The sequence below is a fragment of the Halyomorpha halys genome, unplaced genomic scaffold (genome assembly GCF_000696795.3).
Source record: "Halyomorpha halys isolate HHAL.00 unplaced genomic scaffold, Hhal_1.1 Scaffold2019.1, whole genome shotgun sequence".
Taxonomy (NCBI): Eukaryota; Metazoa; Arthropoda; class Insecta; order Hemiptera; family Pentatomidae; genus Halyomorpha; species Halyomorpha halys.
Window position 1 is genome coordinate 14,215 of NW_027108425.1, and position 21,563 is coordinate 35,777.

Below are 21,563 nucleotides of genomic sequence, written 5' to 3' on the forward strand. Positions count from 1 at the left end.
TATATATATATTTAAATCAAAGATGCCTTTAAGAATCCGTTGAAATGATAAGTATGTGTAACATATCGTGTGTGAGAACCCTACGTCACGTTTGAGATACTATATCACTAATTATCTTTGTATTAGGTTTTTGTACTTATTCATCTAGCATTTCAAATCATCAGTGATTTTATGACTAATATTTGGTTTTCGGCATCAATTTTGCTATTTCACATTTAGTCTGTTAGGATCTTTGTAACAATATTGGTAAAATATTTTTTAATGTAGTGTTCAAAGCTATTCTTAGCGATGAATGGTTAATATATCAGTTACATTGTTTTTGCTTTTTTTAACAATTGATTATAGGGGAGGATAGAGTCTCGTGCAAAAAATACCTCTAACTATATACAACGATATAAATAAAAAAAAATTAAATAAATTAACTGGTATCCATTTATGTCTCAACACTCTTCATTACATTAACAGTCCAACGTTTCGGCCAATTTGGATTTCCTCATTTCAATATAAATTTACCCCTCACATCCAATTATTTAAAAAACGTTTTACTGGCTATGATGCCCAGGTCAATAATTACAAGTCAAATTACCCTATTTTGTCACAACTTCTTTGATTTTTAGATCAACTTAAAACTGTCAAAAACCATATAAATAAAAAAATAGATTAAATAAAAATAATAATTCTTAAGAAGACAGAAACAGAAAAGTTAATAACAAAAACAATGACATTTATAGATTTAATAAAATAAAAATTGCCTTATAATGGTAAAAAATAAGTTATGTCAATAAATAAATAAAATAGAAGTAATGTAAATAATAGAACTGATAAATATAGAATTTATAACTGGATATGCTGTAGCAGCCTGGGTTTCAGTCTTCGGGGTGAGGTTGGATTTCCCAAGTTATAAGTCTCCTTTAACTCTTGGGAATTTGGTATGGAATATATAAACCTTCAATGAAGTATTCTATTGATTCATCTGTAATTCCTGATATAATTGGCTAATTTAAAAGGTTAAAAAGCTTTATTTTTATTACAAATCGAGAGAGAGAGAGAGATTAAGTTCCGTTTAAGTCTTAAGTAAGTTAAGAAGTTTCGTACAGTCCAATGTCTCATGTACAAGTAAGGTTCAGTTCGACTGTAAGTTTGAATCAGTCTGGATTTTGAATATCGACTTCCTTTGCGGCTAACTTTATAGGAGACCTCTTAAGGAAAATATTGTAATCAGCTCGTCGCTCATTTAAAAAAAAAAAAAAAAAAAAAAGGAATTCATTGGATATTTATCAAATGTCGAAATTATGTATAACGAATCTATTCGCGTCTACAGATGGAAACATTATTTTATTATGATGTCTATATTACCCTGTTTAGTAAAAACAATGTTTCGTAAAAATTTACTCCATTTCCAAAAGGTTAGGACTGACTTTTAATATATTAGTTAAAATCAAGAAAATTATTATAATTACTATTGTTGAACAAATTTGAACAAAAGAAGTGAGGTTTTAGTATTATTATCTCAGTGATGTAAAAATTTCAAAAATTAATATTGGGTATATACTACGTTTTATCTAAGGAGGGCAATATACAGGGTAAATGACCTTCAAACTGATTGGTGCAGTCCGAAGCTCTCAAAAACAGGAACTATCATGGGGGGCGTAATTATGTAGTTAGGGGTCCGGGGACAAGTTCAGGAAATAGCCCCCTTGGCTAAATTATAAAACATGTGAATGTTTATGGTGCTTGATACATTTGTTCCTAAACATATATTGATACAGTTATGTAATTCTAGAACAAGAGCCCAAAAGTAGACTAAAGGCAGTTATTTCAGCCCATTTTTTATATTAAATTAATGCAAACTATGTACAATCACTAGTCAAAATCGATGAGTCTGCCCAGTAGTATTAAACGAAATAAAAAACGGCGGCTGTTACAAGACGTTAAAATAAATATGTTTTCATTCGAAGTTCCATGTCATTAAAACTACCTACAGCACTAGAAAACCAAATAGAACACCATGCAAAGAAGAATAAATTTATTAAAATATGAGCCCTAACATATTTCAATAGTTTCCGAGATACAGTATTTTTATATCATTATTCAAAAGCAAACATTTTATAAAAAATGCGCTAAAAATCAGCAGTAAGTGAATTAATTGTGGGAAATCTCAATTTCAGAAACTATGAGACAAACAAATGTCTATTTGCACTCAAATTAAACATAGTTTTATTTTCTATAAAGTAGTTTATGAAGTTTATCTTTTTAGGAGTAGTATTTTTCATGATATTTGATAAAAGAAATTGATTTCTAGTTGTTTGGACAAAATTTTATATTCAAATATCATAAAAACTACCACCCCTAAGATAAACGTTATAAAGCACTTTATAATACATTAAACTTCAAAATATTTAATTTGATTGAAGGCAGACATTTGTCCGTCTAATGGTTTCTGAGATATTGTTTTTCATAAATCAAAAAGTTTGTCCAAACAACTATAAATCTATATTTTGTGAATTTATTTTGGAAAAATACTACCCCCACGAATAATATAATGTAATCTTTACGATTTAATTTTTACCTTCTTTGGAATACCTTTATTTGGGGGCACGCGGGGTTTCCCAAGTCTGGTTACGCTCCTCCCAGCTACTTGAATGGATCATTCGAAAATGCAAGGTAATAAAGAATAACGAGGCAGAGGTCCTTCCAGCACACCTGATTGCGTGTTAAATCGGATGGAGAGCACATTGAAAACTACCAATAGAATTCATTTTATATCACCATTACCTGGTCAATCAACTGTTTACTTTTACATATTATGCATATAAAAAATATAATTTGGAAAGGAATTTATTATAATGCATACGGGCCACAGAAAATAAATAAGTAAAAGTTTCGTAATAATTTATTGTTTATAATAAATGGAATATAATCCGGGTGCGGTAAAAAAACAACAACTCAAATAGTGACAACCATTTTAATGAGCCGAGGTTTCGCACCACGTTGCAGGGCTTCGTTAGGGCTAAAAAAGATACAGACACTTAACATAAGTAAAAAAGTAAATGGAAAATTACTAGGGTATATAATGAAACGTAAAAATAAATAAGAAAAATAAAAGGTATCAATAAATGAAAACGAAAATAGTAACAGATAAAAAGAAGAAATATAAAAGAAAGTAGAAACTAAGAGATGAAAAGGGGGATAAGAATAAAATAAAAAAAATAGGAAGAAAATGAACCAGACAGAATTCATACCTGTTTTGACAGAAGTCAAAGTCAGAGTGAACCGTTTGTATTGGAAGGAATAGGGATGGCAATTAAGTACGTCAATTTGAAAATTTTTAATTTTAAAATATTAAAATGAGGTAAACAATAAATGATAATAAAGGAGAAGAAATATAAAAAAAATTAAAATAAAATGTACTAGGATAGAAAACAAAGAAGAAATAAAGTAAAAAAAATGCGATACAATATTCCATTTATTAATAATGCACACATTCAATCAGCGATCTTCCAATTTATTGTTTTTATTTCTTAAAAAAAATAAAACAATAAATAAAAATTGATACTATGGAAATGAAGTAAGAACCGAGCTACGACTATCATGACCTAAGATTTTGATCATAAATATTAAATATATTTTGGTAGAAATTTAATATTAATTCATATCAATTGCATCAAAAACAATAAAAATATTCTTTCTTGTTTATTTTTTTTGTACCATTAATTTAACATTATAATTTTGCTGAAACATTAATTAATTAGGTGTAAAAGGCTATAAGTTGTAATTATTATTCCTTCTTCAAAACACAAAGAATTTATCCTCGTTTAATTTTCATATGGTTGTTCTTTCCTTATTGAGAGATATATTTTTAAAATATAAAATTAAAAAAAATATGTGAAATTACTGATGAATAATATTAATGTATAATTTAAAAGAATATTTTTATAAATATATAGCATTTAAATTTTGTTGGCTCGAACTGTAAAATATATGCAAATTGTTAAAAAGTACATTTACATTTTTCATTAATTTCAATAACTTTCAAAAATAATAAGGTTTCTAAAAATATATTTCTTGAGTACTCTTTAATAATTATTATAATACATTTTACTTCATAACTTCTGAAGGTAGGAAAGCTTTCTATTCCAGTAGTAATCAAAAATGTCCTCAGAATCAATCAATTTTACTCACATTTTAAGTTTTAGACGTCAAGGAACAAATGTGGTTTCGTGTCTGTCTGTGTATCTTTCGTCAAATTTCTGAACGTAGTGTATAATTGATTTTATTAAAACCTTCAAGGTTTGTGTGGGTTAGGATCTAGTTGGACTCATATCGATTTTACCAGATCCCGTCCTTTTCTTTTGCTTACGCTTGCCTAAACGTATTTTCATTGGTGCATGTGTATTTTGAAAACGGCTTGTTTATTTTGGCTCTTGGCTCAAAGCTGGAGTAAAGCTTGGGATTGCATCTAGTAGTAATCTCACCAGATTCCGTCAGCTAATTTCGCTTACCAATTATCGGTTGCTGCCAAAATAATATATGGATCATGATAAACATAAATGAAATATGATTTAGTAACACTTTTGATTATTAAGGCAATATGGAGGCTGCTACGATTTATAAGCTAAAACATTACAATATGAATTAATTTCTATAAAAATAATAATTCAATTAAGAAAATACAACTACATACCAAACACTGAAATGAAAATAAAATAAATTCATGAAAGACCTTGTGAAATTCGCATTTAATAAATTAATAATAATTGGCTAATGAATACTTAATAAATACGGAGTGAACTTGAATAATAATCAGAATACAATATACACGATAAAAAAGAATAAAAGATGTAACAATATTAAACGACAAAATATATAACATTATATCTAATATATGAAGCATTAAAACTAACTAATGTGAAAAATGTCTCTAATACATTAAAAATTGTGATCTTTATTATCGCCGTTATATTTCCGAAAAAAATCTTCTTAGTTCGAAAACTTAATATCCATTACCTGTCGCAATAGAAAAGGGCTACTTTCATGAACATTACAATGTGGTTTCTAAATTTAAAAAGAAATTCAAAATAGATGTGGAGCAATAATGTTACTGAACTGGTTCTACCATTTCATAACTTTACCAAATTATTGAGATTGAAAATCTACCAACATATTCTAGACAAAAGAAGTTATTATTAAAACATCAATACATGTGCCTGAATTGTGTTTGCTAATTGATGTTTGAACAGGAGTACAGCTCTAGTTTGGACAGTTTCGGAAGGCTCAGTATAACATGTGTGTACATCTAACATCAGGCACGTCTGTATATATTCGTGTTGCGAGATTTTTTTTTTTTTAATTTTCTTTTCGTAACCACTTTCTAAGTTAAAAATTGTGTTCTTTATAATTGCTGTCATATTTCTATCGTAATGTTTTCGAAGAAAAGCTTCTCAGTGCGAAAACTTACAATCAACAACCTCACGCCCGAGAAAATGGTTACTTGCTTAAACGTTACAATGTGCTTGGAGATTCCGTCTTCAAATGGAAAATGTATGAAATTTAATTATGTACTTTTAAGTAGAGGTTATCTATATAACCATCATAGAAACTGTAATACATTAAATTATAGAATTTTACTGATTATTATTTTGAAAAATTGCTAACACTGACAAAAATGATAGAGAGAAATGCTTTATTCTTTTATATGTAATGCATCTCGAATAGATAGGATTGCTGTATGACATGAACCTAAAATTATCCATAATTAACATAATTGTTAATTATGAATAATTTTAAATATTATTAAACAGTATGCCGTAAGGTAAACTATAACAACCAACTAGCAATTACAGCGGTGCTGTATTTTTTTTATGTTTTACTCTTTGTCTGTTTTAATCTGCTATTCATCCCATATTTCTCTTTATAATAATATATCATATATTTATCCCCCATATTTACTAATCAAATATTTAAATATGTTTATACGCACACATATAAAAAACAAGGAATGAATTAATAAACAGGTAGTAATATGTTAAAAATTAAAAACTAATAAATATCGACAAATAGTAATCAATGTAAGTGATTTTTTTGATTTGAGTAAAGGCTGTTAACAAAGGAAACGATACAAAATGATCGATGTCCTTATAAAATATTGTTTAAGATAGTATGTGTAAAATATTAAGTTAAAAGTTCGGTTTTCAATTTTTCGCTTCAAAAAAGAAACATGAATGTTTAGATATCATAAAAATTCAATTGACATAAAATAATATAATATGCATTACTACTTCTAGCACATACGCGAATTTATTTTTAAATGTTTCGATAGGATTTCTTTGTATAAAAATAAAATAGTACGCTAGATGAAGATTTAGAATTGAGGGAAATCCGTATTCTTCGGGGATAATTATTTATGATAACATTAATTTATTTTTATGGAAAAGAGAAACACCATTTGTTGGAAAACTTCTATATTCTTAGACCTCACTCTAATACTAATGCTAATGTTTTATATTATTAAGCATAAGGATAGATATTAAATATAAATTTTAAATCGTTTGTATGATCGAGATATTCCTGCCATCATTATAGCACAGAGCTTGAATCTTTAATTTAGTATTGAATATGTCTTTCCATGACTGAACTCTTCATATACCAGCTCGATTTGCTGAGAAACCCGAATGAAACCGTTTAAGAGATCAAATATGGCATTTTTTTAATATTTATTACATATTTTAGTAAAAACATTTCGTAGCTTTCTTCCATCCTCAGGCTCTCTCATCTGAAGTAAAAACACTAATTGGTAAAAATAAAAACATTTTAAAACCTATTACACTTCAAATATTTTTATTGAATTTATAACTCCAAAATCATACATTATTGCCTTCAATCTTACATTATCATATATGTGCTACTTATTGTTGAATTCTTATATCCATATCCATACATAAATATTATTTTGTCAAATTATTAAAACAATTAGTTTTCAATACTTTTCTGTGGAGTGTTCTTTCTCCAAGTCACACAAGATTTGATATGAATTAAACTTTAATCTAATTCTTGTTTTTCTTATGCGTATCACCATTAGATTTATTTAAAAAATCCTTTATCTATATTAGTATTACTTTCTTGTCGATATATATTAAATTTATTTATTTTGTATCCATCCTGTGAACAGAGGAGAGCTCCTAAACGTTGATGAAAAATAGTCATGTATGAATAAAAATTATCATAAGTGGAAAAATTAGTTTTACACTAAAATAATAAATATTAAAAATGTATAATCTTATTATTTTTATTATATATTTAAGAGTTTACTGGATTTCTTTAAACAGTTTCTTTTTTTATAACTGGAAGTAACAACCTTTGATAAGTAAAATAAAAATAAAAAAAAGCACTTATCTACTAGACATTGAAATCAAACACCTTATCGACGGTTTGTTTGCAGTCTCGGAGATGTTGGAGGAACCGCTGATAAGCGGGCTGGAGCTGGACAAGGAGTTCCTGCAGGGCGTCCTGCGTGAGAGCGAGGCCGATCCCTACCTGGAGATCGTGTCCGTCGAGTCCAGTCCCGGCTGCAACATTGGCGACAACTACATGTCCGCCGTCAGCAGGCTGGTCATAAACGCTGAGACCCCTAGTCGTGAGTCTTTATTTTACTTTATATTACATAAATAATAAAATAACCTAATGGTAGTATGTGAAGATTCCAATTTACATAATAATAATAAAACTGTACTATCAACAATTTTTTTTTTTAATTTACCTTCATATATTTGTACTTCGGAGGTGAAAGACGCTATGTCGCAGGAGATAGTCATGTACACCTTTGGGTATAACAGCACATGATAAAAATGTGTTATAATGCTAAATAGGCAAAAAATGGACAACCTTGATTTTATTTCATTATATTCAGAAATAGAATAAAATAAAATCAGGATTTGTTTATAACTTATATATTCTTATTTTTAGTCAATTCACTCCATGCTTCTCACGTGTTTTAAGGAATTTATTTTAATTAAGGAATACAATTTTTTTAATTTTTATTAATTATTTAAATTATTAGTCGTGAATTCTTTACTTTGGCACCTGTGACCTTAAGCCAACTTTTCAGGTGAGTACAAAAACTGCTCAACCGTTATTAGGACCTAAGTTGTTACAACCCTTAGAAAATACAAAAGGCGATTTTTCAACGGTCTTGAATTGATATGGCTTAGAGTAGAATAAAATTATACATACAATGACGTAATAACCTGAAAAATATATAGCCTCGGTTCGTCTGGATTCGGAGTACAGAATTACAATGATCATAATTCTAATCATAAGTTGTATATTTTATAGGAGTCTATATATTACCATTCTACCACAAGTGGCCTTTTTCAGATTATCTTTATTTTAGCTTTATTGTTAAAATTAAATCACCAGTAAATAATGCCAATTTTTGACAGATTTGTTTAGTAGTCATAAAAAAATAATCATATTTTTTCAACAATTTTTTTTATTATGTTAACATTCCAAAGTTTCGACTATTCCGTCCAATTTTAAGGTTATATCAATACAAATTTTTTAAATACAATCTACTCCTTATAAATTAATTTAAAAAAAAAAAGATCATGAAAAATTATATTCCCTAGCTCATTATACTTTCATAGGTTATCAACATAATTGCAGTCTATATTGCCTTTGTTAAATTATTTATCATTCGTCATTAACACATTAACTAGCTTACAGTATTTAGTATGACATTAAGTTATATTTAATTCCATATTAACTAGTTTATAATCTCTGTCAAAATTACTTATTTTATAAACAATATACTGAGTAACCTTCCTTACCATCCCAGATTTGCCAATATCTCCATCATATTTTCAATTTTATTTCAGTTTATTTAATCATCCATATTTATACTTAAAAAATCTATAAATTTTAATTACATATCATTTTTTTTTACCAAAACAAGAAAAAAATGAAATTGATGAATGAACACAATCTTCCTTATTTAAATATATTAGTTTGTTACTCAGACAACAATGTTTCGGGGTTATCCCCCATCTTCAGGATGCTAAAAACAAATTCACAAATTTAACATATACTTACAACAATAATCCTATATCACATTATTCATTAAACTATTCATAAACTATTTACCTGATTAACTTTTTTATATAATATATAATTAACTCTTTATTTGTCACTTCATGCTAAACCTATTTTTATCAATAATTGAAACTTTTTATAATAATCAACTATTACACATTTTTAAATCAAGGAGAATAATTACCTTCCTGAAGGTTATCTTTAACTATGATAACAACTAGATAGAGACTATAACAATAATATCCTACCTCTATTACCACAAATATGAACAATTTAACTACATTTAACAATTTATTAAAAAACAATATTTATACAATAAAAAACAACAAAAATTAAATAAATCTAAATTCTATAACTATTATACAAACCTAAAATGTTAATTTATTAATAATGTCTATATAATATGTGCATACAGTCTTAGTGTCAACTTAATTACTTATTTTATAAGCAATATACTGAGTAACCTTCCTTACTATCGCAGGTTTGCCAATATCTGCATTATATTTTCAATTTTATTCCAGTTTATTTATTCATCCATATTAGTATTTAAAAAACCTATTAATTTCAATTACATATTATTTATTTTAGCAAAAAAGCAAAACATTATTATCATTAATTAACTTTCCTTAAAATTTCAGCATAAGGCTGCTTCAAATTTTTTGTAGCTGGAAACGTTAGAGTGTTAAAATAATTTTTAAAAAATCGCAAATCGATTTATTTTAATTTTTCTGATTTCTAACTTATTAAGGACCCTTTATATGCATTAAGATGCAGGAATTGTAAATAAAAATGCTATAGGTTTTAAGATCGTATATCGATTTGCTTTAACTTTTTAACATATAAAAAATCGACAGCATCTTCATTTTCTGCATCTCAAAAAAACGTATAAATCCTTTTTTTCATGTGGCGAAGAGGAAATATCAATTTTTGATACACAAATTTTAATACGAAAATGGGGGAAAAACTATAAATAATTGTAGTTATGGATAATAAATTAGTGTTATTTTTATTTATTTTATATAAATTACTTATTTTTATTCTTGCCTTCATTTATCTATAAATGAATTATATAGCCGCCCGACAAGAACGAAATTTATATTTGTTATTCCCACTTCGAGAAACCGTGAATTACGAATTTTTATATCAATATAAAAATAAAAATGTCGTGTTCATAATTTTTTACAAAAGAGATATTTTTGTTAATTTGTTGGATATAATCATAAAACAATCTTTTGGAGTGAGGTCTATAAGAAAACTCCAGAAATGCACGATCTGTGATTTTAATGACTGCCTGATTGAATCTGTTATTTAGGTAACCCCATAAGTTACAGAAACCAAACATTCTAAAAACAGGAAGAAGAATAGTCTAGGCCAAATCACAATGGTCAAGGCAATTCAAAATGACAAGCAATTAAAACTATTATGCAAAAAATTAAGACAAAAATAGTTATTTAAATAAATTTAGTTGATTTACTGGGTTTACTAAATCAATAAATTTTACGTAAACTAGTAAGATGGCAATATTTACACCTTTATAAAAATAAGAGCTGGTAATCAAAATGCGACTAAATCTGAACCTATATCTATTCTATATTTTTACAAAATAAATGTTAATAGAATTTCAAAAACCAATGGAACACCTGAATTTATGTCTCATAATATTACTTTCAAAATATTATAATTTGGTTCCTAATTGAGATTTTTTATGTTTTAGCATTTTTCATACAAATATTGGAAATTATTTATGGAACCAGAGAATCTCAGATTACACGAACTCATTTTACACACAAAATTTTACTCAGAGCTCCGGGTTGCTGACCCCGTATCAGTGTCCTTGTAACGAGGGAAATCCCCGTAGTTATTGACCTAAATGATTTCTCGACCCAATGATTATTTGCTACCATTATAAAACCACGCAAATTTTAAATATACTTCCAAAAAAGTGACCTTTCCTTCTCTTTTTATGCCCTTTTAATGTGAAACATTTGTCCCACCAAAGTGGGATATATCTATTGGATATCTGGATTCCTACCCGACTTTGTTTCAATTGGAGTTATAACAATTATCACACTGGCGGGAAGAGTATAATTTCGGAACAGAAAAACCCTCTTGTTAGACATTTCGATGCTTCCAATTATCTGTGGTATCTATACTTTCCATCCGATCCTTGCGATATTTTTCTGAGGCTGTTAATAAGCCGAATAAGATGAGGCGAGATGAAACTTATATCTACATCCGGTTGGATTCTGGTTCGATTCCAGTCTGGGAGGTAGTCTTCTATTTTGCGACATCTAATGGAAAATTCAAGCTTCCCACTCTGATTAGAATTTGGTTGTTACTGATAGTAAAATATAAAAGTTACTGATAGTATATGTCATAAATTACCTTTTTTTCATTATCAATCGATAGAAGTTACACACCAGTAGTATCAATAATTAAATAAATAAATTAATCTGATCGTTAATCAGAATATCGATACATTCCAACCGATAATTTCAGATATTGAAACATCCTTTTAAGTATCGCTTCAAAGGGGAATCGATGCTTTGGTAATTTAGCAACTACAATTCTCTATCTCTATTTCTTCATACTATTCTCTGAATGTGTCCACCAGTTTGCTGATAGTCAAAACTCATGTTGGAACAAAAATTGCTGCCTATTCTAGCAGGATTTGTTATTATAAATCTATCCAAAAGGTTTCAGTTTGCCATACATAAGCCGATATTGCAATATATGTATTTTTTTTTTTCGCAAAAGAAGGTACAAGCCCTGATGTTCAGGACTCTGGTACCTTTCCACCTCAATCTGTTTCAACTATTCGAATTTTAATAATATTGCTCTTACCGCTGAAGAGGAGATCCGCTCCCTTGGACTACATATGGACGAACGACTAATCTGGAATTCTCACACAAGACTGAAAAGACAGGAAACTGCATGTCGATCTCGATTATCACACCACTTACTAAAAAAACGGTCGAAACTTCTAATTCATCACAAAAGACTTCTATATGCCAGTTATAAGGTCTATCTGGACATACGGAGTTAGGCTTTGGGGCTCCACCAAACCTTTGAATGCCTCTCGTATCCAATCCTTACAATCCAAAATCCTTCGTGCAATCCTCAATGCTCCTTACTTTATCACAAATAAAATGATACAAAAAGACCTTAATGTTCCATATGTAACCAATTTAGCCCGAACCAGATATATTAATCCTTCCATTATAATCTCCCAAACCATGAAAACCCTCTAGTTTATAACCTTACTTACTCTTCTATTCCTGACAATCCTCCGAGCACCGAAAAGAAGAAGACCTCGAGACCAATTAGTGTAGAAATATGATTGGTGTACTACCAATAGGTAGATTCTCTGCATGCCTTTACCACTCCATTTGGATTTTAAATCAAATTTACTTAATTGTAAATAGTAATAAATAAATTTAAAAAAAAAACTATTATACTTGCCTAATTGAATTAGACGTTTCCAACTCCGAACTATTTTGTATATATTAGCTCTAAAGAGGTTCCTGTGCGTTGACAAGTGTGAATATTTTTCTCGCTAACCACTGTTTCCTAGAGTTCAGACACCCACCCATGTGTTCAGGCAAAAACATATTTGATAATATTTATAAAATATAGAATAGGTAATTCCTGTTTATTTTCCACAGAAAGTTGTAATGCTCTGAACGAGAAACGTCTCTTATTAACTACATGAAACAAAAATTTATTTTTCTAATACAAAATAATACTATTGGCACACCAGCAAACACAACAACAGCATACAACACTGTATATGTATATAAACGCAACCGAAAGAACAAGCTATTGACGCAACTATAAAGTTGTAGCCAACACGGAACATAATTAGCACATCCTGACATTATAGAGGCATTTTCAAGGGGTCTTTAGTTTCTAAACTGTTTTTCAATTTCCTTTAAATGTCTCTGATGCAGTATTCACATAGAAATGAAAGGTGAAAACGTCTAAGCACTTGCAATCATTTTAAATCAGGTAAGTCTTTTTAAACACAATCTCATCCCGATGATTGTCCTGACATCGTTTCTTCATTACCGTCAAGGAGTGAACTAGAAAATAAAAAGTTGATGTTTTTCTATACTATAAGACATTGTCAAAAGTAATAAAATATTTTAGCATTAACACCAAAGTTCTTAGAACAAGAACAAACTGTAAAAAAAAATTATGCAATTGTCTTTATCAAATAAAATTATCTATCCGGTGTGGTCCATACAACTTTTTTCTAGTAGTTTTTACTTCATGAGGCGAACAGTTAATAAATCATTTGATGATTGTTTTAAACATTATGATTAGGGTTCAAAACAGTTAAACACCTTTTTCAAAATGTTTTAGTTTAAACCATTTAACAGGAATTTTTCCAAATAAGTTTTAGCATATGAGTTTAACAAAAATTTTTGCCGAAAGAACATATAGTTAAAATCCCCTTCTTCTTCTGCTTATAAATGTTATGTTAATTCTCTAAGTTCTCTCCGAAATATTTTATAAACATTCAGATAATAGAGGATTCTACTACAACATTTTAAATATAAGTTCACAAGTAAGTTGTTACATACTCATACCATAGAGCTTGATAGTGATCTTAAAAGGAGAAACCTTCGAAGAAATTATTACTAAAAAAAAAAAATTGTATAGATATAATTAAGCGTACGCACGAAGATATACTCACAAACCAATAAACTTTTGCTTATATAAACTATTTTAGAAAAGTTCTAAAATAGTACGAGAACCTTTTTAAAGTAAAAATGTACAGTTATTTTTAGAAAACTTGGTAGACAAAGATTTATTCTAAAAGACTGCTTCTCTTTACTGAAGGTAGAATCAGTTTTAAGTATGTATTAGTTAAGATAGTACAGTAGCCCAATGTTAAATACATCTGTTAATAATTTTAAAAATTAGTTTCTATCCAAATTAATACAGAAACGCATTTCGTGACGTGAAAACACTGCAAAAAGTCAATAAAGGTTAAAAACAGTAGCAAACAACTATTTATTGTTAACCAACTTTTCACCCCACTTTACAGACCTTCGTCAATACTGAAAAGAGTGACGTTCTGATCCCAACATTCTTTAACAATAAATAGTTTTTTGTTACTATTTTGAAACCTTTATTGACCACCACCTGGATTATCTTCCTCCAATCTACTTCATACGGTCAACTACCTTTTCCCATACAAAAAAATAAATGAAATTAAACTTTATAAAACCAGTGGCAGTTCATAAAAAAATTTAATCGACATTTGTTCGTCTTAGTTTTTTATATTTATCTTTAAGGAAGACCTGAAAGACAATTTGACTTTATTTTCTAAGGTACCCTATAATTATTATACAGGATATGCTAATATACTGTACTATAAGTACAGGATCTCGATGCATACACCCAGCATAAATAAATTAAATACAATAAATTAGGAAATAAAAAAATTATATATTTATGTCTTCCTAATAAAGAATTTAGCTTTCCGTCATTCTAGTTAAAAAGTATTTTATGAATAGCTATATCAAAGAATTTCATTATTTATAAATATAAATATTTCAGCAAACATATGACTAGACAATATAAATTTAAACAATTGTGTGAATGCTGGTTGCTATAGACTAAGAGAAGACTTAGCCTCTAGCAAGATGGTTAGGGGTTGGTTTGACCTCAATCCGTACTGTGGTAGCCCAGTCCAACTCTCCTCCTAAATGAACATGTCTTCCCATTCCAAGCACTCAAGTCGGATAGCAACAGTGTTTTTCATTATTAACCCTCACGGAGTATCTAAAATTGTTTCTAAAAGAGTTCAAATAGAATTTTATTTAACATAAAAATTAATATTTATATGTTCGGTACAAGGGCAGTAACACTTTCAATTAATGTTACATACTAAATAAAGCATGAGAATAATCAATATTCCATCTAAATATAATTTAAATTGTTTTGAAAAAAGTATTGAAGTAATACAAACATTAATAAAACAATTAAAACTTACGCTACGATTACACAGAGATAACCAGTAACAGTAATAGTAGACAGATAAACGTCGCGACAAGAAAATAAAATAATAACCAGCAAAAGTAAATAATAAATAATATATTTTCAATTAATAAATCCAATTATTTTATTTAACTCGCTTTCAATATCTCGATCGATGTCATTAGTAAAAACACCATCCATTCTGTAACGTTTTATTATTCATATTATATAATAGTTATATAACGTAAATCTTGACTAAATTTTTAAAAAATGGTTACTATCGCTAACAAGATGACTATATTAGAATTAACTTCAATAATGAATATTTGCTAATCAAATGAAGCCCTAACAAACCTTATAATTGCGAGAGAGAACGCTGAATAAACATGAGTTTTATTAGCTAATCCAGGTAGGATTGGGACCTATACCGATCTGGACTGGACCTCCTAGTACCTCGTATCATGGAATAATAACAAAGAATACGAAAGAGGATTACGCAAAAGATAATTTAATAATAATGTAATAATATAATAATATATTAATAATAATAATAATGTGATAGGATACATTAGCTTGTTAGTGCAGTAAGTAATATTAGCTGAGGTGCAACGATATGGAAAACATTTTTCACCTGGATTATTAAGCCTAGGAATTTTAAATTATAGACCATATCTGCTCTAAATATGAGTAGAACCCATAATACAAGATTGCCTGACGTCAAAATGTATTGAGACCAGGGCCCTGTTTCATAATAAAGTACAAACTAATACTGATAGTCTTTTTTTTCTTAATTCAATTTCACTAATTCGCATGGATGTTGACTTGTACTTTTATACTATCTAACTGTTGTAATACCACTAACAGTGGTCTCCATAATGAAAAAATAAATATTAGTGTTAGTACTTATAAACTGGAACAGGGCCCTTGCCATCACAGCTGATCACACTAACCAGAGACAGGGATAAACCATTTATTTTGCTTAGGCAGTAGACAACAGTAGAACAAGTAAGGATTTTCTAAATGGAGGTGTCATCGAATGAAAACCTAGATAAATTAGTAATTGAAAAAAATCGAAATATATGAGAGAATTTGAAAGAAATGACTGCATTTGAAAAAGTAAGGGTTCTTGCTTCGATCGTCTCTACTAATGGCTTCATTCCAGAGATGACTTTGAAGAGCATTTAAGATTTGGACAATTCAGTAAATATCCTGAAACAGATACAGAAATCAGTGTTACTCGGGTCTACGACCATCGCTAGAAAATTATTTATTTAAATATGGAAGATTGAATTTTTCTAGCATCAACCTTTATCTAAGACTGAGTAGCAGCTGTCTACGGCAAATGACGGAATTAATTGATTATTGTCATCAGAGTTTATAGAAAAAGTTACTATCTTCTATGAGTTTTATAATTGTTGGTGTTAATTTTCTGTCTCATTCAATACTAATGGTGTAGCTGGGAGAGAGCCACTGGGATCTCTTGAAGCCTAGCTTTAGCTCCGAACGAGGGCAGGCAAGGCTTGGCTCGGAGTCCCCGAGGTTAATTTAAATATTGTAGATATGTGGTAGAAATTTACGTTTATTCCATTGTTATTTAAATTTAATTTTCTTTACTTTGTATATAAATTACTTTGTTATTATCTAACCGGGTTTTTTGTTTTGTTATTTTGTAGATTTATATTTTTGTTTATTAATATTACAATCGCTTTTATTTTATTTTATTTCTTAATTTTGTGAGTATAATTAGTATCATGTACATTTTATTTTTTTTTATTTTGTTCTTTGTTTTCTGTATATATTGCTTGGATGAATACTTAGAACATTAATACCTTGCCTAATTTTGGCCGATTGTATTACTAATATTTTTAATAAAAAAACTTAATTAAATAAAAAATAAATAAATAAAATTCTGCCTTTGAACGCCGTGAAAAGGACTCGATCTGATTTTTACAACTCGACTACCAATTCAATACTAATAATGACTTTTATTAATTATTAAATGTTCAGTGATTGTTTCATAGTGACAGCAACAGTACTATCAATTATGTACTATTATTTCCTGGCTTATTTTGTAAAACTAGTTTACTGATTTACCGACTGTCTAAGCTAAAACTGAACAAAGAAGCAAAGAGACCAGATGAAGAAAAGATAAGGCATCAGGGCAAGAAGGATTTAGATATGGCAGTTATCCTCAATGCACCTATATATTTTATAAGTCTATTTTATTGACTTTTGAAAAATTAGATAAGTAAGAATTTGGTAGATTTAAACGACAATAGGCAAATTTAAGTTTAGAAACAAAATGAATAATTTGAGATGTAGAATTTTAATTTGTCGCAAATATTTCTATTAATTAGAAACGAGTAAAGAAATTTTTATAAAAGTTCTTGTCAACCTTTCTTGCATTAAGTAAACTAATAGAGCAGTTCTTAACAGCACTAAATGTGATATGTGAATATCTTCAGCAGAGATACATAAACAGGAGTAGAAATTAAACAAAAATATTTAGGATATTAATTTTAATATTCTTAGCGCACTTACTCAGCCTCCACTGACTCACTACCAGTGATGCCGCGAGAGGGGATACGCTGGAATATTCCGAGGCCTGCTCTACCCCTCACACGAGGGGGGTAGAGTGAGCTCGGGGATCCACAGGTTGTTGAATGTAAATGTGACTAGAGATTATATTATTATTTTATTTATTTATTTTTTCATGCACATAGTTTGATTATGTTCATTTTCTTTATCCTTCTGTTTGCATATATTTTAAGAGAGATTTTATTTATTTCTATGTACTTTTTGTTTCATTTATTTTCATTCTTATTTTATTTTATTTTAGTATGAATGTGACCACTCATCACTATTACCTATTTTCCACAATAGTTTGACAGATTGTAATATCTATCAATTAAATAAAGTTTTTATTAATAAAAAAAAAATCTAATATTCAGTCTATGATAAGATATTAAACCAAAAAAGTATGAAAGGTATAATTATATTGAAAGACCAAAAAATATTACATCAATTTTTATTCTAGCTTTAAATTAAGAGTGGAAGTAAGAACAACAAAGGTTTCATAACTACATTTCTTGATTAAAAACGAATGAAGTGCTATTCCAAAGGAATAACAACTGGGTTTTTTCCTTTCCCTGTTCGCGACAAGTGTCGTTGATGCGGTTTTTTTCTTTCTCTTTTTTGTCGTTTTGAAAATTCGTTTTCAACAATTTTCTTAAAAAAGTAAAGTAATTTTGGAATTAATCATTAACATAAAATAAATTGAAAATAATCTGTTTTAAATTCGAATAATTTCCAACTCGAATTATACGTATCATTGTTTTCATATCTTTTGTTTTTACCCACTATCAATTAACAGAACATAATAGAGCTACAACGGTATTCTCATTTCGTTCTTTTGTTTTAGGAACTATTTTTTTCAACTAGCAGTTTATTTACGTTTTGAAGAATTATCAAAAACGACTACTATTTTAAATATTTAACCATCGCCGATTCACCGTGATTCATTCGTTTCAGTAGCTAAAATAAAATTAAAAAAACCTATATTGATAAATAGCGACAAAAATATACGTTATCGTGAGATAAAGTAATCTGATGTGAGTAGTAAATACGCTAGCCGAAAAAGAAAGAACTAAAAATAATACGAGATAACACATGCTATCATTGCGAATCGAACATTTACTATCTGTGGGCTATTTCTAAATCAGGGTACCAGAGGAGAACATAAATTTGTGCATCTATTTCAGTTCATTTCTTACTGAAACGGAACAGACCATTATCATTTCAGATAAAAGTGTTTAAGAATAAGTAAATGTTTCATCATTAATTGAAATTAAATAGGTTTGGGATAGACAATAAATATTCAAATGGCCCACAGCAGAAAATATGCCTTTATCAAAACTTTTACTATCATGATATTATGCTTGAAATTCTACTCACAGATGCAGCACCATTCTGTATAAAATCGTTATTATGTTTTGTTTTTATTTTCAACTAATCGGGGTTAACGATTGGGTTTAAAATGGTAAAATAGCTATTAGATTTATCTTTAATGTTTAAGTTTATACTACCACTAAAACATTTATCATCTTCAAGAAAATAAAATATAATGCTTTTTTAATTATAAGCAGGTTATGACGAGAAATTTATACCGAGATAAGCAATTTCAAAGGTCTTAAATTACCATGTTACCATACATTAATTTCCCTTGAACTCTTTTTTCAAAGGAATTAGAGCTTAAAACGGGTCTGTACCTAACGAGTATAATAATAATAGTAATATCTTTATTTACATCCTTTACTGAGTAATGGTAATAATAGTAATATCTTTATTTACATCCTTTACAGAACTAAAAGCCTCTCTTTTCTGAGTTATGAATCTGGTTTGTAAACAATTTACGAAATTTCCCTTTCTTCATTGTTTGAATTTGCTTACATTAATTTAAAATAAAATAATAATTTGCCAATAATTAAATAAAATATTTTCTACCCTGTATTTTAACATTTGACCATTAATGCTAATTTACATCAAGCTCTTTATTACTTTAGTCGATAGTTCCCTATTTCTAGCCACAGTATCCCAACAGTCTCCTACTCTTTGAACTATTTCATCTGGCCATCATGTAGTTAGTCTTTCTCTCTTCTTCCTGTGTTCCCCTGGTTTCACTCCAATTTTAGACTACCTTCTGGTATCAAGCAAAATGTCCGGTCCACCTCCATTTCTGTTATTGTGCTTCTTTCGTTAGACTCTTGACTTTAATCCTCAATTGAACTTTCCTGTTGCTGATGCGGTAATTTCTTTGGATACCTATCATACTTCTTGAAAATTGCATTTGTGTCCTTGCTAATTTTCCATTTTTTTTTATTTTCGTACCCTCCTGAAACGACTTTAATTGGTATTTAGTACTTACATATCCCTAATTTTCAATGATTTTTTTCTGTTGCTGAATACGTCTGAGATCCATATAAAATTACCGGGTATACACATGTTTTCAATACCTTTACCTTTAATCTTGAAGGTTGTTTAACCCTAAATAAATATATTTCTCAAATAAACTGATTTCTTAATTATTATCTTTTGCTTATCCTTCCTGTGAATTTATCATGATCTTTGATTTATTTATTTATTAATATTAATGTTCAATCCCACCGATTCACACTGCTAAAGCCCATTTGTTTCAGTTAATGAATTGGCGAAAATACTTATATCGACCGGAAACCTCAAATTCGATGTTTATGGCCATTTATAGTTATGCCCTTTCCTTCCCAGTTCAGCTTATTAACATATAAATCTAACGAGTACAAACGAGTAGTTTTTAGAATGAAGAAGAAGCTATTCGTTCTATAAAACCTTGACTAGTTCAATAACTTGATTTTAATTTCATCACACTTTCAATATAGAACATTACTTTTTTAGATCTTGTGAAAGTTCAGTAGACCATCAATTAGATAGAATGTGTTTTTTTTTTGTTCTCCGTGAAATTTTTAATTTCAAAATCTTATCGAAAAATCTAAAGAATTTAGAAGTTCTCGATAAATCTTAGGCTAGGATTCCTTATGACCTTGTAGTGCCCACCAAACTTACATCTACAGTTAATCTTAATAATTAGTTTCTTAGTTTAATAATTTTTTTTTATCAACCAATTAGGTGCTTAATAATCGTCTAAGAACCAACGGAAATGGATTTTCATGTTGTTTTGACTCATATGTAGTATTATAACTCAGTTTTGGGCATAATTTGAGACATTTCTTCTTAATATGTTTCCGACTAATTGTAAGACTAACTTTAATAGTAATATTTATTAAGCAGATATCACGCTACTTATAGTTTTATAACAATTATTAGAAGAAAGTATTTGTTCTGTATTTCTACTTTTATTCTATTTCATGACTATACAAATAATAAAGTTGCGAAACGTCGGCCAAACAAAGTTGTATCCTTGACTAATCTTCAATACTCAATAAAAAAATATATACATACAATAGTCAAAAGAAACCTTATCAATATATAAACATATATATTGAACAAATTATTATACATAAGAAGATTTTAAAGGTACTTGGGTGACAAAATTGTGTGCGTTATGATTTGCTTTAATATTGTCACATCTGACCAAAAATATTTTTTGTTGGACCTACTCAATAAATTATACTGTAGTCTGGAATAAATTTATAACAACTCTAATAGCTTTTGGGTCAGTCTATAGGACGACCTCAGTACAGAAAGTAACTCCAGTCTATGGCACTCTGGAGTATGTCCAATTCTAAATAGTCAGAACTTTTTTTAAAAAAACAGGAAAAAATTTGATTGAAATTTATTTCTTAGAGGCACTTTAACAGACATTACAAGGCCATAGCTTAAGAATTCTGCCCTCAAGTGTCTGTTCTATTTATTCTCGTCTGTATAATTTTTACTCCTTGCTGGACATTAAAAAAAAAATAAATACAGCACCTTATATTTTATTGAATTATATA

General features: G+C 28.7%; 1 protein-coding gene across 3 annotated transcripts in view; it reads left to right on the top strand.

Annotated features, from left to right (window-relative positions):
• The window catches only part of LOC106690988 (uncharacterized), an 83,023-nt gene that overhangs the window by 2,266 nt on the left and 59,194 nt on the right, over positions 1-21,563 (top strand). For 2 of the 3 annotated variants that reach the window (XM_014436622.3, XM_014436620.3), the window contains exon 2: positions 7,439-7,633. In XM_014436622.3, coding sequence (XP_014292108.1) covers positions 7,439-7,633 — 195 coding nt within the window. Of the gene's footprint in view, positions 1-5,292; positions 5,542-7,438; positions 7,634-21,563 lie in introns of those variants that run through there. The other variant, XM_014436621.3, reaches the window with a different exon arrangement.